Raw genomic sequence first — 16,835 nt, forward strand, 5'->3', positions numbered from 1 at the left:
ACGCGGTTTTTTGTTTGTTTTTTATGCTTTTTTATACTCTGATCATTTATTTCTTTAATGTATCATCAGCCAAAATCTATACGTCCGACCCTTTTAAGATCCTAGAAGGTGCATAAAAACAGCGCTCACTCAAAATGCATTTTAAAATCTAAATTAATTGCTGTGTCATCCATAAAAATGTCTAATTTGAATATAAAATTTTACGAAACACCGATTTTCAGATAAAATATTACTAAAAGGAATAAAAACACGCAACGCTATCTATTAGTCGTGCAGGACCCTTAGACAACAACATCAAAGATGGCGGCCGTGGTCGGTTCCCTCGTTGCGTACGGCAGTGATTCGGATTCGGAAAACGAGTCCCAATCCGGAACCAATCCGGATCAAGTTGATCCAGATGCAGTCGCACATCTGCAGCCGTTGAAATCTGGAGAAACGAAGAGTTTGGTTCTTAATTCAGCGCCTGAAGTCGCTGTGAAGGTCAGGAAGCTAGCCGGTTGACTAGCTAACTCTCTAGCACCATGCCGCGTAGGGGCTCTGTGCAAGTTATCTTCTTAAGTTTAATAATTAAGATGCATTTTACGGTTTAATATATGAATGAACCTTAATTATATTCGAAAAATGAGGTCTAGTAAAGTATTATTATGTGTATTTGATGCTAATGTGTGTAAATTGATCACCAGCTAGTTGTGTTATAGAGCAGGTATTATTATTATTCATCATAATAATAATAATAATAATAATTACAGTAATAATGTGTCCATCAGCGTGCTTTATGACTGTAATCGAATATACTGGTGATATAATTTCACCAGCATGGCTCTTAAACGCCTCAACCTGGTCTCTAGTACAACTTAAATCATGCTTCATGGAATTATTTTTTTTTTTTGGTGTCTTACAGGAAGATGTTGAGACAGGAGCACATCTGGATCCCTCCCTCAAGGAGATCAACTTCAATCCCACCTACAACACCATGTTTGCACCTGAGGTGAGCTCAGGTTTAATCAGCTGCATCGAGTGGGTTACCAAATCGATTTTAATTTCGATCATGTTCGCTGAATCTCGTTTTTTTTTTTTCTCCCATTTTGTTCATCTCTTCCGGATCACGGATCCTGTATGGCACTTTTGGACGTGACAAATTCCCTGTGCAACCCGTTATACCTGCCATCAGAATTGATTCTGATTCTAATCATATTACAGTTACAACTGAAAGGCTTGAAGACTTTTACATTCACATGTGCGGTGAATTATGGAAGCAAAGCACCCAGGCGTCTCGTATCGCCGGCTCTCATTTAAAAAAACGAATTTTGTTTGTCAACTTTGTCCCTGCGAGAGTTTGTGTTTTAGGGATGCGCATCTCCATAACTGAGGTCCATGCGATTTGCATCTCAATGAATAGCCAACGATACATACGCCAAAGATACATATGAAGCTGCTACCGGTACGACGCGATCCGATTTCCATTTGATTCAACTCTGTGCATCTACTTACAATTATCTATAAATAAATGATTTTTAACCCATGCAAATTTATGAATGCATAAACCATTTTATTAACTTTAATGCCTTTAGTAACTTGTTCAGTCCCTATAATAGGGTTTGGGGAAATCAGTCACACAGACAAAGTTTATTGACTAAAAGAATGCACGTATAGACCTCAGTGCCGACCATCGAATCACATATCAATACACAATGAAACAAAACATTGTCGAAGTCTGTTCTGTTCCACTGGTTGCACATCGACCACCTTAAGATCCATCAAGATCTGAGCAACTCAAGATCCTTGAGGGTGGATTTGATCTGTAATTAATATCAGCAGTCTACTACTATATGGCTCAGGACCACAGGTTGCGTGAAAAGTTCTGCACTTAAGTGCTGAACAGCACCCAGATGAGGTTCCCCAGTCTGGTGCCCCTCAAGGTTTCTTCCTGATGTCATCTCGGGGCACTTTTCGTCGCCACTGGTTCGCTCATTAGGGACAAACTTACAATTATACGAGATAAACTTCAAAGCACCAAACCTTTATTTTTCCTCAACAATTTCTTTATACACTCTTTTATTCACATTTGTAACCTTTATCTCTGTAAAACTGCTTTGAGACGATGTCCATCAGCATGTAACCGTCCTTTTTTACATACCGAAAAACATCTTGTGTTACAGTTTGGTCCTTTTAATCCATTTATGACCCAACAAATGGCTGCACCGAGGAACATGCTGTCAGGATACGCCGAGCCAGCCCACGTCAACGACTTCATGTTCGAACAACAGCGAAGGACGTTTTCTACTTTCGGTAAGGCTTGTTGGAACCCAGGCCAAATCAATCGTACGCTGTAGAGGTCCACCGATTCATCGGTTTTGCCGATCAGTCGCTAAAGCCATCGGCAAAAAATTTAGCGATAGTTTTTCCGGGTTGCGTTATAACATGCGAGTGGCCTCTTGAGGTTGATCACTGATGCCGTGTTCTGTTTATATATTTAATGTTTACAAATTTTTATGTAAATGATTTTTTACTTTTACTAGTTTTACTTTTTGTTTCAGTCTGAATGCGTCTTTTCCTGCAATATTTACGAATATGATTGATATTCATATTTATTTCATTCAGCACATTTTCATGATTCAGTATTTATAAATTTTTGTAATTAAAAAGTAACACTGCAAATAAATAAAAACAATTTCATCCAAAATTAATTTTAAAAAAGGAGACTGCATGTGGTGTCAACAATTCGCCTCTAGAGGCCGCTCTCATTCCACAACCTGGAAAAACTATCTGCATAGATTTTTGTCCAGCAATGAGTCATCTGTGTCCATTACTGTAATTCCTGATAGTGTTAATACGGTGTATATAAAGCAAAGTTAAATCTGAGTCATTAGATGGGCCAGGAAACAGCTAGTATACTCCAGAATGCTTTTCTGATTCGTTCACACTAGAATGTATGTTTTGCAGGCTATGCTTTGGACCCATCAACGGACAGCAGTCAGGTCTCCTCAAGCAGTTATATAGGAGCAGTGGACGAGGCGGAGAAACACAAAGGTGCACACGGGTCATGACGGTGTCTTTAAATACACGACAGCCAGCACTGTGTCTAAACTTCGCCCTTTATATTGTTTTTTTTCGAAGGTCAAACTGTTTTTGAGTCGGGCCCGAGAAAGATGGAAAAAAGAAAGAAGGTGAAAGGAGGAGACGCATCCGAGATCGACAGCTTCCTGGGACCCTGGGCTAAATATCAGAACGAGAAGGAAGTCGCTAAACCCAGCGAGGTCCAGGCTATGAATGAGTTTTTCATATCAGTACAGAATTAACTGTATGCATAAAAACACTTTTTTCAATTGTTTTATTTCTTTTGCCTGACAGGAGGAGCAGAAGGAGTTGGATGAAATCACAGCGAAGAGGCAGAAGAAAGGCAAAAACGAGGATGAGGCTCCTGCAGAGGAGAAGACCATTCTACACGGTGAGAGTCTCTCTCTTCTCTTCCACCCTGCTGGAAATCCGTGGTTTCAGCTGGTTCGATTCTACTGGAAAAAAAGTTTGTGGTCACCTGACCACACGATTCAGCCTTTTTGTGCGTCTCATTCCACATGCAGTCCGCATTCACGTCTCCGATAACCTTCACTTTTCCGGGAAGCCTAGAGCGTGCTCGTGGGGATCTGTGCTCGCTCGTGCACGCTCGCTCATGCACGTTTACCCTCGGTTTTCCGGGGAGAAGCGGAAAGCCGGATCTTTCTTTTCTAATTTTGATTAATTTATATTTCTTATGTTTCCTAACATTTCGAATGAATTGTTATTGATTCCTAAGAAATTGCAGATAAGTTTCCAACTTTGGAATATTTTCAAAATTCCCCAGATGAAGTCCTTCCCATAGAAAGTTCGGAAATTTTCCAGTAATTCTCCTCTTCTTTGCAACCCTAGTTGCGTATGCAGAAGCGGGAGGTTGCCATTTCCTCCTCCTCCTCTTCCTTACTTTATCAATTCCACCGGTGAACTTTTCTAAATAGGGGAATATTTTGCAGATAAACAGCAGCTGTTAACATCAAATTCCCCATGCCTCCAACCACACACACACACACACACACACACACACACACACACACACACACACACAACCCCCAGCTGCCTTTGTGAATGTCAACCCTCATTACATCACACTGACCTTTTCCGTTGCTCTTGTTTCTCCACAGTTAAAGATGCATACGATTACCAGGGCCGGTCCTACCTGCACATTCCGCAGGACGTGGGTATTAACCTGCGCTCGCCAGACATCCCTGAGAAATGCTACCTGCCCAAAAAGCAGCTGCACGTCTGGACCGGACACACAAAGGTGAGGAGGGATGGGTTTCTGCAGGGTTTCTGCAGGGTCTTAAAAAGTCCACATTTTAGTCCTTTAATCAGTCTTCAATTCGCTGTTCGAGGTCTTTTCAGCCGGGTCAGAATTTTCCGATGTTCCGATTCGGTGTACAACATTCTTATTATGAGAACGTCTTGGAATCTGTCGTATTTCTCAAACACGACATTTCAAGGATGTGTAATATGTCTGAGAAGGCTTTTTAAGAGCCGTGAAAAATTTAGCATTTATGTCTATCAAAGATACCGTCAGTTAACGGCGGGAGGAAAATGACTCATGCTAGCACACTCCTGTCTTCAGTTTTAGAGCTGGGCATGAAATAAATATGGGCTTCTGTAATCTGAGTAAACCAATAAAAAAAAAAAACATTTGTCTAGACATCAGTATGTCTGATGTAAAAATAATCATAGTCAAAATATGCTAATTGTGTCTAAAAATATATAAGTATAGTGTGTGTGTGTGTGTGTGTGTGTGTGTGTGTGTGTGTGTGTGTGTGTATTATGTAATCATGATTTTAATAAATATGAAATATATATATATATAATTTTTTTTTATTTATTTATTTATTTTACATTTAACTTAATGAATATTTAAGTTGTGTCCATTTGTAAATAGCAATTTGACTTGCAAGCTGCATATAATAATATAATTTTATATAATATAAATTAATATAATTGGCTTGATCTTTTTGCTTTTGATTATTAAGTCTAATTGTAATTAAGTTTGCGTGTGTGTAGGTTGTTTTCTGCAGTCGTCATCATATTAGTATTCACTGTGTTCACCCAGAGCTTCAGCTCTAGTGCGCTAGAGATCAAGACCCCTGTCCTCTTGCACTCTCTCTTTCTCCCTCCTTCTTCCTCCCTCTCTTCTTTACATCTCTCTGTTCTGCTCCCTCACAGCTCTTTGTCATAACTAGAAGCATATCAGCATGTAAGCCTAATGAAAGATGAAAGAAAGGCTTTGAATGAATGTAGAAATATCGATCAGTAATTCATTATTTATGATCTTTTCATCGCTCTTTGCCTCTGATTCTTTCATGCACAGAGTGCAGCCAGGAACAGATCGAAGCGCTCAAGCTGGGGTTTTTTTTTCCTTTTTGTGTTTTGAGAGTTTCAAGTTAATGAGAGGAAGAAGCAGGGAGAAGAAAAATCTTCAGAGATGCTTTTCTGCTCAACACGGATGTAAAAAGTTGTTAATTTAGCCACAAACCAATCAGATTGCTTTCAGGGTTTTTTTTTTTTTTTTTTTGCACCATTTTGTATAAAGTCTGCTTTGTGTGATAATGCCATTTTCTGAAATACCTCTTTCCTATGAAACTCCCATGTTGCCCAATCATGACATTTTGACCATGACCTGATATTTCTGCAGGCTTCCACTGTCTGGAAAGTGTGTCGAAAGGTTTTTAAGGTTTTTATCTCCGTTTCCATTCGCAGGGTGTCAGCGCTATTCGACTGTTTCCTGTGTCTGGACATCTGCTGCTCTCCTGCTCTATGGACTGTAAGATTAAGGTGTGTTCTATTCCTTATCTAGTCTATCATGGCCAGAGATGCCTTCAGGTGGAAAATGGGAGGATGATTTCTCTCCACCGTATCACACTGCATGATAAACAGGGTGTATATCGATATGCACGACTTGCTTCAGGATAGTATATGTGAAATATTCATATCGACAATCCACAAGTTTCTGCACAGAGTCAGAGTCCAAATTTATACAAGTGTGGATTAAATCAAATCACTGTCGTCTCCATACCCCCCCCTGTCCTCTACATCTGCCTCTTTCACACCAACTACCTGCATGTCTTCTCTCACCACATCCATAAACCTCCTTCTTGGTCTTCCTCTTTTTCTCCTTCCTGGTGGCTCCATCCTCAGCATTCTCCTACTGATATAACTCATGTCCCTCCTCTGCACATGTCCAAACCATCTCAATCACACCTCCCTCACCTTGTCTCCAAAACATCCTACATGCGCTGTCCCTCTAATAAACTCATTTCTAATCCTGTCCATCGTCGTCACTCCCAACGAACATCTCAACATCTTAAATCACTGTTAATCTACATTTTAACTTTACTGCACTCTAGATTAGAGCTGCTGCTGTCGATTATTCCGGTGATTAATCAAGTAACCAGATAAGAAATGTTTAATTACTCTATATAAAAAAAAAGGTAAACAAACTGAAAGGTGTTTTCTTTGTTTCACTTTGAATCCTATGGAAAGCGAGAAAAAAAAAAAGTTTGCCGAGTTTTTTTTTCCTCTCGCAATTCCGACTTCATAGCTCGCAATTCCGACTTCATAGCTCGCAATTCCGACTTCATTTCTCGTAAACATCCGAGGTTTCTGCTGCGTGTTGCCGTTAGAACGAGGCCTCCAGAGCCGATTGTTAGAAAATGTAACTAAAATATATACTGTATATATTTGTATAGACAATAGTTAGTAGACACTTTTTTTTTTTTTTTTTTTTAAAACATCCCATTCCACATTCGGTCCCAATTTAAACAAAAACAATATGTAACAAGTAGGAAAAAATCCCAATCTTGTATGAAGATTTTGGCTCAGCCACATGGATGTTAGTAAAGTCTACCTCAATCCTAAAGCATTCTATACAGTTGTGTGTCTACAACATTGTGGTAACAGTTTGGGGAAGAACCACATATGATGCCTGGGAAAGTCAGGTGTCCCAATACTTTTGTCCAAATTGCGTATGTGTATTGTGTATATGATCTCACGTCACGTTCTTAAAACAATCTCCTTTCTTTCCCATGCAGTTATGGGAGGTGTACGGTGACCGGAGATGTTTACGCACGTTTATCGGTAAGATTCGACTCCTTCCACCAATCACTATACTACAGTTGTTTGAGTCATTTTTTTTTTTTTTTAATTGTAGGCTTATTTTATTAAAATTTTTTTTTTGTGAAGTGTGGCACAGAATAGAAATGTGATGAATAAGCATTTAATGTAAATCAGTCAACTGCACTCTACAGCAATATAAACTCTTCACTAGGGCTTTGATCAGATGCCCTGATTTGATCTACATTTACTAAATTTTTGTACGCAAAATCAACGGTTCGTTACGTACCTCAGGTTTTAAGTCACGGTTCGGTTTCATTAAAGTTCAGTTAGGTTCGGGTTTTTATTAATTAACGCCGTTTTTCATTACATTTTATGTTAAATTTATATTTTTAAGCAATTTAATATACAAAAAATCCCTGCTTGGTTAAAATAATTTTTTTTTTTTTTATATTTTATCAAAACAATATGTAACAAGTGGGAAAAAATCAAATGAATGCAATAAACCTTTTTATTAGACTGATTAAATTGCGTCATCGATCAAATTGGCACTAATTACATCAAATATTTAAAATTGAATACATGGAAATATTTCATTCATTTCTTTTTTTTTTTTTTTTTTTTTTCGTTAGACCCCATTCGGGTGATACAGATGCGTATATGAGTGTGCGTGTGTTTTACATTTAATATTTATTTTTGTAAAGATATTAAACAACCCTCTGTTGTGCACGTTTACTAATAATTTCAAAAATGCACTCAACCTTCGAGGCGGAGATTAAACAAATTTGCGATCCGTCACTAAATATGTTCCTGAAGGAAACTGTGTACCGTTAAACCCCCTAACAAATTATTTAATATGTATATTTTTTACATTTATTTTATTTTACTTCATCTTTATATTTATTGTACTGCGAGGAACTGTAACCAGACGGTTTCCCCCGTGGCATCAATAGTATCAAAAGTATTCTGATTTGATGTTTTATTTAATATTTTACTCATTAAATCTATTAATTGAAATCTCCTTTAGTTCAATTAATCAATTTAATTAGATTAATTTACTCCTTATTAATTGCCAATTCGTGTGTTGTGTAGGTCACAGTAAAGCAGTGCGTGATATCTGTTTCAACAACGCCGGGACTCAGTTTCTCAGTGCTGCGTACGATCGCCATCTCAAACTGTGGGATACAGAAACCGGTGAGTTTGTGATCAGCTTTCTACAGAAATCTCGGTTCGGTGTTTTAGAGCTTTGGATCATCGAGTGTGTTTCGCTCACGCTCGTGCTCCAGTTCGTCCTGCTCTCTGCTCTGCCAGCAGGGGGAGCCAAACCATGTCAGACATGTTACCGGATCGGTTCAAATACTGCATGTAGACCAGCGTCCTCGTATGTCCTGCTGTGGAAACCTAAAAATCGACTTCAATGTTTTATTCTCAGGTCAGTGCATCTCGAAGTTCACGAACGGAAAAGTGCCGTACTGCGTGAAGTTCAATCCTGATGAAGACAAACAGAACCTGTTTGTATCCGGCATGTCGGACAAGAAGATTGTGCAGGTTAGTGTGTGTGTGTGTGTGTGTGTGTGTGTGTGTGTGTATAAGAGGCAGAAAAATTGCCTACCGGAGTCCTTAACGTCTAGCTTTATGTTAGATACCCCACGGTATTCACTCTCGTCAGTAAATCAAAAGGCAAGACCTTATTTCACACTCGCTGCTTCTCTCCTAAGAGAATTGAGAGTAGTGAAGTGTAGACCGAGTCACGTAGAGCTGCAGAGTTCTCCATAAATCTTCCAAAAGATAGATAGGATAGGAGTTATGTGGTGGCAGAGCTCTACATCATCCGTAAACGTGCCGAAGAGAGACCTCTCTGACCTTTCACTCTCTTCATGGTGGTTTTCTTCTCCCTTGGACTCCAGCACAACGTTCTATCAGTCAGTGACTTATTGAGAAACGAACTAGCCCCAATCCTGTTCGTCTTCCCTCTTTCACTTTCAGTGGGACATTCGCTCCAAAGAGGTGGTTCAGGAATACGATCGTCACCTAGGAGCGGTCAACACCATCACGTTTGTGGATGAGAACCGCCGCTTCGTCAGTACATCCGACGATAAGAGTCTGCGCGTGTGGGAATGGTAAGTGTGTGTGTGTGTGTGTGTGTGTGTGTGTGTGTGTGTGTGTGTGTGTGTGTATATATATATATTAATGAGAGAATTCCCCAATTACATCTGGAGTAAAAGTAAAAGTGCATTTCAGAAAAAGAGCATCATACCAACAGTAAAACATGGTGGTGGTAGTGTGATGGTCTGGGGCTGATTTGCTGCTTCAGGACCTGGAAGACTTGCTGAGATGAAATGAAACCATGAATTCTGCTGTTTAACAAAAGATCCTGAAGGAATATGTCTGGCAATCTGTTCGTGTCCACAAGCTGAAAAGAACTTAGGTTCTGATCCAAAACACACCAGCAAGTCTGCCTCTTAATGGCTGAAGAAAAACAGAATGAAGACTTTGGAGTGGCCTAGTCAAAGTCCTGACCTGAATCCTATTGAGATGCTGTGCCGGTTCATGTTTAAAAACCCTCCAATGTGGCTGAATTACAACAATTCTGCATAGATGAGTGGAGCAAAATCCCTCCACGGCGCTGTAAGGTTGAACTTCTGTTAACGTGTGTTAAGTCAAAAGAGAAGAAGCGCGACAGGATGGTATGCCTGGAACACCTGGAACCTCTCCCTGGACCGCCATCGTGCTTGAACCCTCTGTCTGACCAGGGTTTGTTCTTGTTCCTCAGTGCATTTTGGAACGTCCCTTCATGCTTAACGAAGTATAACAATTTGTGGCAGCGTTCTGTAGACTTCCCAGATCATTTCCTCAGATCATCAGGTTTTCATCCTCTGTCCATGCCTTTTAGCTCCCATCCTATTCCTCTTGCTGTCCGGATGCAGCAGCTGCACGTGAGCCTAATTAGACTTTCGCCCTCAGACACGGTGCCAGTTTTCTGCTCTCCAGCTGAGGCTCAAGTTACATTGTTTGGGGTTGTTACTGAGGTTGTGTACTCCAGGGCTTTTTTTTTTCCACTCCTTGAAAAACAGAAACACACACACACACACACAGAGTGATTAATTTAAAAGAGCTGCAGTGTGCAGCAGGGTTTGCCAAGTTTCCCCCCAGTGCACAGGGACATTCAGTAAATGTGAGCAAGTGGAAGCTGGAACCCTCACCATCACCAAGCACCAACACACGGGTTTGCTTTGTTCCTACTAGGGTTGCAAAATTAAAGGAATTTTCAATTCTGGAAACTTTCAACTGGGAATTAACATTAATTAATGGGAATTTACAAAATTGCAGGTGAGCCTGTAACAGGGAACCTAAATATTAAAGTCTTGCAGGATAATTTTCGTTTAAACAACCAGACTGAATGCAATTTCAGTGGAATATTTATACTGCAGGGTTACTGAGGCCACGCCCCCTACAGGCAGGGGGAGGGATTGGGATTGCCCTCTAATATCTTCAGAGTAAAACCCCACCGTTTTACTCCGGATGCCCTTCCTAACGCAACCCTTCCTTATTTATCCGTGTTTGGGACTCTGGGTTGTTGTTCTCACTATCTCTCTGACTCCAATCATTTGGGATGTATTTTGTGTGTAACGTCGCTCAGGTTGCAGCGATGGCCCACTTTTCAGCCTCCATACCCAGTGTGTGTTGATACATTCCAGATGTGGAAGAGGGAGAGAGGCGACAACAAGAAGTGAAATAGTTTCTGCAGTGAAATATGTTCCTGTGGGGTTCCCCCCCCTCCCCCCACATCCCTCTTTCCTCTGACTGAAGACTAAGATGTTAACTTTAAATCACATCAGACTTTTCCCTTTCTGTCCTTTCAGATCATGGTGTAATCATGCACAAAATTCACGGTTCGCTACGTACCTCGGTTTTGAAGTCACGGTCCGCTTCAATTTCAAAGGGGAACAAATACGAAACACAAAATTGCTTCCCGTTTTTTATTATATCAACATTTCTGACCGTCGACAGTTGATGTTTTTTTAAAGCAGTTTTGAATAAAATATATAGAAAATCTAATCAAAAAAATTCAATCAAAGCGATACACATTTTTTATCCTATTGATTAAATTGAATAATCGATTAAATTGATTAAATTCAATAAATGGGGAAATTAAATACGAAACATTTTAGACCCCATTTGAGTAATACAGATGTATGGTATGTATACAGATGTGTATGCAAGTGTGTGTGTGTGTGTGTGTGTGTGTGTGTGTGTGTGTGTTCGATATTAATATTTAATTTTGTAAAGATAAGTAACTGTTCTTCATATTTCAGCATAAGTTAAATGTCTGCATTTAAGAAACGCAAGATATTTATTTATTTGTCAATTCTATCCACCCTTCATTCAATGCGGAATTGTCAGAATTTTCTCTTTTTAAGACAAATTCTTAAAGAAAATAAAACGCGAAAGAACCCCTAATACCAGACCGACGCAAGAACGTTGGAACAAATGCGCAGAACAAATCGTGTTTCTGGTCCGAATCGAGCAGCCACAGTGACACTGCGCTGAAAGTGCGACACGGAGACTGAGTAAACTTCAGTGTATCATATATTTACCTGAGACAAAGATCATGTTTACGAAAGCTGAAGAATTGAGTAGAAGAATTCCCGCTTATTTATTGCTTGTAGTTTCTTCCGACGTCTGAAAAAAGAGGCGGAGTTGAAGACGTACGTCACCAGTTTAGACAATGAAAATAGAGTGCAGTGACGTTCATGTTTAACTCCACCCCTTTTTTTTGACGTCATAGGACACTTTAACTAATAACCGAGCAGAAAACTATGCATTGGCTACAACTGTACAGTACTCGCTATAAATTTGATTTTCTACGAATTTACACAATCCAGTGTGTGTTTACAGAGTGTGGGACATTTTATGGTTTAAACAAGAATTAAAAAAGCATTTTTTGGGTGGGGTCTGGGACGTGACTACCGCGAGAGACGGATCTAAACACGATTTACTGAATTCAACTCTGTCTCAGGACACTAGCCATTTGTGGGCTCATGTATGCAGAAGAGGGCAGATAGTTTATTGAGGGCAGTGTTAGGCGACCCAACCTCTATATCAAGTTAATGACTTGATCAATGAGTCTCAGAGGTGCCAGCCTTCACCTGCCTCATTGATGGCGATCATCAAACAGGGCAGTGCTGAATTGCAAATGAACTTCCAGCAACCAAAAGGGTTTCCAGTGGAACCTAATTAGAGTTGAGGGCAGTGTATCGAGTGTGTCATGAGAGGAAATAATCATCACCATTGTTTATTTACTGATTCTTTGGATAATTCAACTGAGCCTTATGGCTTGTCCCAGTTGTTATAACCTGCCTATGAACTGACCACCGGTATGATAGTGTTGTATTGGTTGTACTGTAAATCTACTCCACCTTCATAAGTTCTTGGCACTAATCATGAAAGCCATTTTAGTTACTAAGCATCATATTGAATTTATTGAGTTAATTGATTTACAGACTGATTCATTTTATGTTCCAATTAAATCTTTTTTCTTCTTCCAGGGACATTCCTGTGGATTTTAAATACATTGCAGAGCCCAGTATGCATTCAATGCCATCAGTGACTCTGTCCCCCAACGGTGAGTGTGTGCTTTTCTTGATATCCGCACCACATGCATCTTTTCTTGAACCAGTTTTCTCTCTTTCCACGCACTTAGGAGGAATTTCCTTGGGGACTGGGGGTAATGTTGAGTGAGGAAAAACTACCAATGAGTGACAAATTTAAAGGAAAAGAAAAAGGGGGGTGACTCTGGTTGAATTCTTTGACCAATTTTCAATCTGTATAACAGTCATCCGTGCGTCGCTGTGGACAGATTAGCAGCGCTCCTGTACTTTTTTTTTTTTTAATAGAAAGGACGACTGCAGTGTCCCTGTCACGATATGAGATGCAGCAGCGTTTCTCGAGTGCACGTCCTCTCCTTTAAATAGCAGCGCTGTATGACTGCGTCGGTGTAAACAGCTTCTGTTCTCGACCTGGTTGGTGTTCGACAGCAGCAGCAGCGACAGACATCACCGCCGCTATAACGGGAACTAGTAGGAAATGAGCCGCGGGTTCTTTTCGCCCCACTTTCTTTCTCCATAAGCACTGTTTTCAGTGCACGTCGAAAGCGTCGTGCCTGAATGCCGAGTGATTCTCAGAGGGGGGGATTGAGAGCTTCCACTTCGAGTTATTTTTATTTATTTATTTTTTTGAATACGAGCGCTCGGTGGAATCACACACTTCAAACGCGCTCTTCTAATTAAAAGCATTCGCTGTTTTGTTTTTTTTCTAGACGTAATAAGATTTTGGATATGCTTTTGCTGGGGATCATTCCTCAGGATTTGCATATAATAATTGGAAAAAGCAAAAATAGCTTGTCTGGGTGTTTTTATTTTTTATTATTTATTTTTTTGATTATTATTAACATTTTGAACATCAAGAGTTTTTGAAACGATTTTAAATGAATTGGTTAAATGATATCTAAAGTTATTTTAATACTTTTATAAAAAAAAAACAAATAAAAATATTTTAAATAAATAAATAAATCAATCAAATGAATGCGCTACATTTTATTATATTGATCGAATTGAATCATCACTTAATGTTAAACTGATTTAAATAAAATTCTATTAAGTTTCTTAGACCTCGTTTGAGTAATACATTCTTGTATTACTCAATACAAATTCCTAAAGCTGTACACCAGGGGTGTCAAACTCAGGGCCTATAAAGTGTATATATAGTATATAAAGATTTGGCCCGCGAGATCATATCAAATGTGTATTAGATCTGGCCCGTTTCCATGTTTCCTCCCCGACACACTGCTCCAACTCCGTGTCCAAGCTGCTCAAACGCTCTCCATGTTCCCCAGCACATATCTGTGTGTGTAACTGTTCTCTTTAACGAAGATGAACAAAACACCACTCAGGAGTCTCACTGATGAACATCTTCACTCAGTCCTCAGCTCAGAGCCTAAACCCAGACATTGATGCACTTGTATCTAAGAAGAGATGTAGGTATCTGACTTCAACCAATCAGAGTAAATCAGAGTGTAGAAACTGAGCTTGAATGAATGTTGTCTTTATGCACTTTTTCTATTACAAGGCATTGAGTGTTAATAGTTGAATGATTTTTTTTAATTGAAGGAAATTATTATTATTATTATTTTTGGTTATTTTGTTGTTGCCCTGTGAAAAAAGTTTTACATTAAAAAGGAATGAGAGAGAGAGAGAGAGAAACGAATACCACACTGATGTGTGTTTTATTTCTAATGTAATTTCTCATGTGTTTATAATATTATACTTTGGTTGTTCCAGATTCAATGTTTATGCAAAACTAAAGTTTGTTTCCATATGAAAAGGTTCAACATTACACATCTGGAGAGACGGAAAACATGCACAATTGCAGTCATTTTTTCAATAAATATTGAGATTGGCCCGTGACGTCGTCCTAGTTTTTAATTTTGGCCGACTGTGAATTTGAGTTTGACGCCCCTGCTGTACACGTAATCCGCAGTGACTGTTAGACTGTGGTATAAACAATATCTGCGCACTACAAATCGTATTTCTGGTACGTGAGCGAGCAGCCACAGTGACACTGCGCTAACTCTAGTTTCCTGTTAATACCCCTGACATTGGAGTGTATGTTTTCAAGTTTAATATTAATAATAATAATGGGGACAAACCCACACCTGTGCTCAAAGTGCAAGGCAGAGACTAAACAAACTTGCGGTTCGCTACTTGATACGTTTTTGAGGGAACTCCAAAACCCTGCACCGAAATATGTGTGCGTCAAAAATACACTTTCACACTGCTAACAAATCAATCTCTCTCTCTCTCTCTCTCTCTCTCTCTCTCTCTCTCTCTCTCCCTCCTCCCTCCCTCCCTCCCTCCCTCCACAGGGAAGTGGCTAGCTTGCCAGTCCATGGATAATCAGATCCTTATCTTCGGCGCTCAGAACCGATTCAGGCTGAACAAGAAGAAGATCTTTAAAGGTCACATGGTGGCTGGATATGCTTGTCAGGTGGACTTTTCTCCAGATATGAGGTAAATGTGCTTCGGGTGGAGCGAGTTTATTTGATTTACACATTCACACACACAGAAAACGCGATCCGGATAAGATTCATATAGGTGTTAAACAAATCCGTCTTCTTTTTTCTGTGTGCTTTTCTTTCTTTCTTTTTGTCTTATGTTTGTGCTTTTCTTTCTTTCTTTTTGTCTTATGTTTGTACTGTCTTTCCTTCTTTTTTCTATGTGCTTTTCTTTTTCTTTTTGTCCTTTCTTTCTTTCTTCCTTTTTTTCTTTTTGTCTTATGTTTGTACTGTCTTTCCTTCTTTTTCCTGTGTTTTTTTTTCTTTCTTTGCAGGGGGGGTGTGTGACTTCACGTCCACATCTGGGTGACACCGAATGTCCATTCATTCATGTCCTTAATATAAATTTGTGTAATTCTTTTAAAAGGCATTCAGTTGAAAACATTTCTCCGTTTTTAAATCCCAGTAACCCAGTTTTCTGTCCCAGTTATTTAATATGGCTTTTATAACAGTGTATTGCACATGTCCTATATACTGACACCTCTATATATAAACTATACTTCTCTCTTTAGTTACGTGGTGTCTGGCGATGCAGATGGAAAGCTGAACATCTGGGACTGGAAGACCACCAAGCTGTACCATCGGATTAAAGCGCACGACAAAGTGTGTATCAGCGCTATCTGGCATCCACACGAGACCTCGAAGGTCATCACCTGCGGCTGGGATGGTCAGATCAAACTCTGGGACTAATTTGGTCACCGGAAAAACACGGAATCTTAATTTTTTTTGCCATTTTGTATTTCGCTGAGGTCGGTATTTCTGGGTTCGTGATTATGGAATATGGAGATGCGTATAGGTTTTTGTACGGACTGGTATCCAGCCCTGATTTTCTAGTTTGTTTTCTATCTTTCCCTCCCATTACAGAGACTCCGGGCACTTGCCCTTTTATGTGCTTGTTATTTCATGGTCGTGTTCCTGCCATGTGGCGCTGTATTCCCAAAATCACGCTTCCGTGAGGACGGCTTTATAGCGCAGCTACTCAGCGTCTCTCTGTGAACATAATAAAACATTTTGTACCTTTTTTTTTTTTTTCCTCCTTATGGTTCACTATACCACTGTTTAGACTCAGATGTTTATGTTTGTGCTCTTTAAGGTTGAGCTGCAATGATGCCAGTTTTATTCCCAGCTCCGAGTTGCTTTGTGTTTGAACCAGTTCAGTCAGTTTGGGACGAGTTTCAACGTTTTAATAAAATTCATAACACCTGCCTATTAATGGGAAACTTTTGAGGAGCTGAATGTAATTCTGTATGTGATTTGGGGACGTGTGTGGTTAAGATGCTACTTTTGGGCCCTTGAGCAAGGATCTTTAACCCTCTGTGCTCCAGGAGCGCTGTACCATCGCAGACCCTGCACCATGACTCCGTGTAAGTCCTGTAAGTCATTCAGAATAGGTTGAATTGATTAAACACACCAGCTGGCAGGTATTTTTTTAAATGATTGAGAAAATATGTTTCAGTAATGGAAATGTCACAAATCAGTATTTAGATTTACATCATTTTCTGAGCCCAAAACCCTGAACATCATTACGTGTACTCAGATTTATGGCAGTGTTTATAAAGATTAATGAGCTGGTGCATTTCAAAATGACACGCACACA

The 16,835-nt window shown here is 39.6% G+C and overlaps 1 protein-coding gene across 1 annotated transcript; it reads left to right on the top strand.

Annotated features, from left to right (window-relative positions):
• The first annotated feature begins 271 nt into the window (after window positions 1-271).
• On the top strand, window positions 272-16,259 carry cdc40 (cell division cycle 40 homolog (S. cerevisiae)). Its single transcript, XM_046872844.1, has 15 exons — window positions 272-480; window positions 902-988; window positions 2,160-2,289; window positions 2,944-3,030; window positions 3,118-3,257; window positions 3,352-3,448; window positions 4,176-4,315; window positions 5,773-5,847; window positions 7,104-7,149; window positions 8,218-8,319; window positions 8,558-8,673; window positions 9,112-9,245; window positions 12,675-12,751; window positions 15,050-15,194; window positions 15,751-16,259. Exons 1-15 carry the CDS (start codon window positions 301-303, stop codon window positions 15,926-15,928), a joined length of 1,734 nt encoding a protein of 577 aa, XP_046728800.1. The 5' UTR covers window positions 272-300; the 3' UTR covers window positions 15,929-16,259.
• The last annotated feature ends 576 nt before the right edge of the window (window positions 16,260-16,835 follow it).

The sequence above is a fragment of the Silurus meridionalis genome, chromosome 18, assembly GCF_014805685.1.
Source record: "Silurus meridionalis isolate SWU-2019-XX chromosome 18, ASM1480568v1, whole genome shotgun sequence".
Taxonomy (NCBI): domain Eukaryota; kingdom Metazoa; phylum Chordata; class Actinopteri; order Siluriformes; family Siluridae; genus Silurus; species Silurus meridionalis.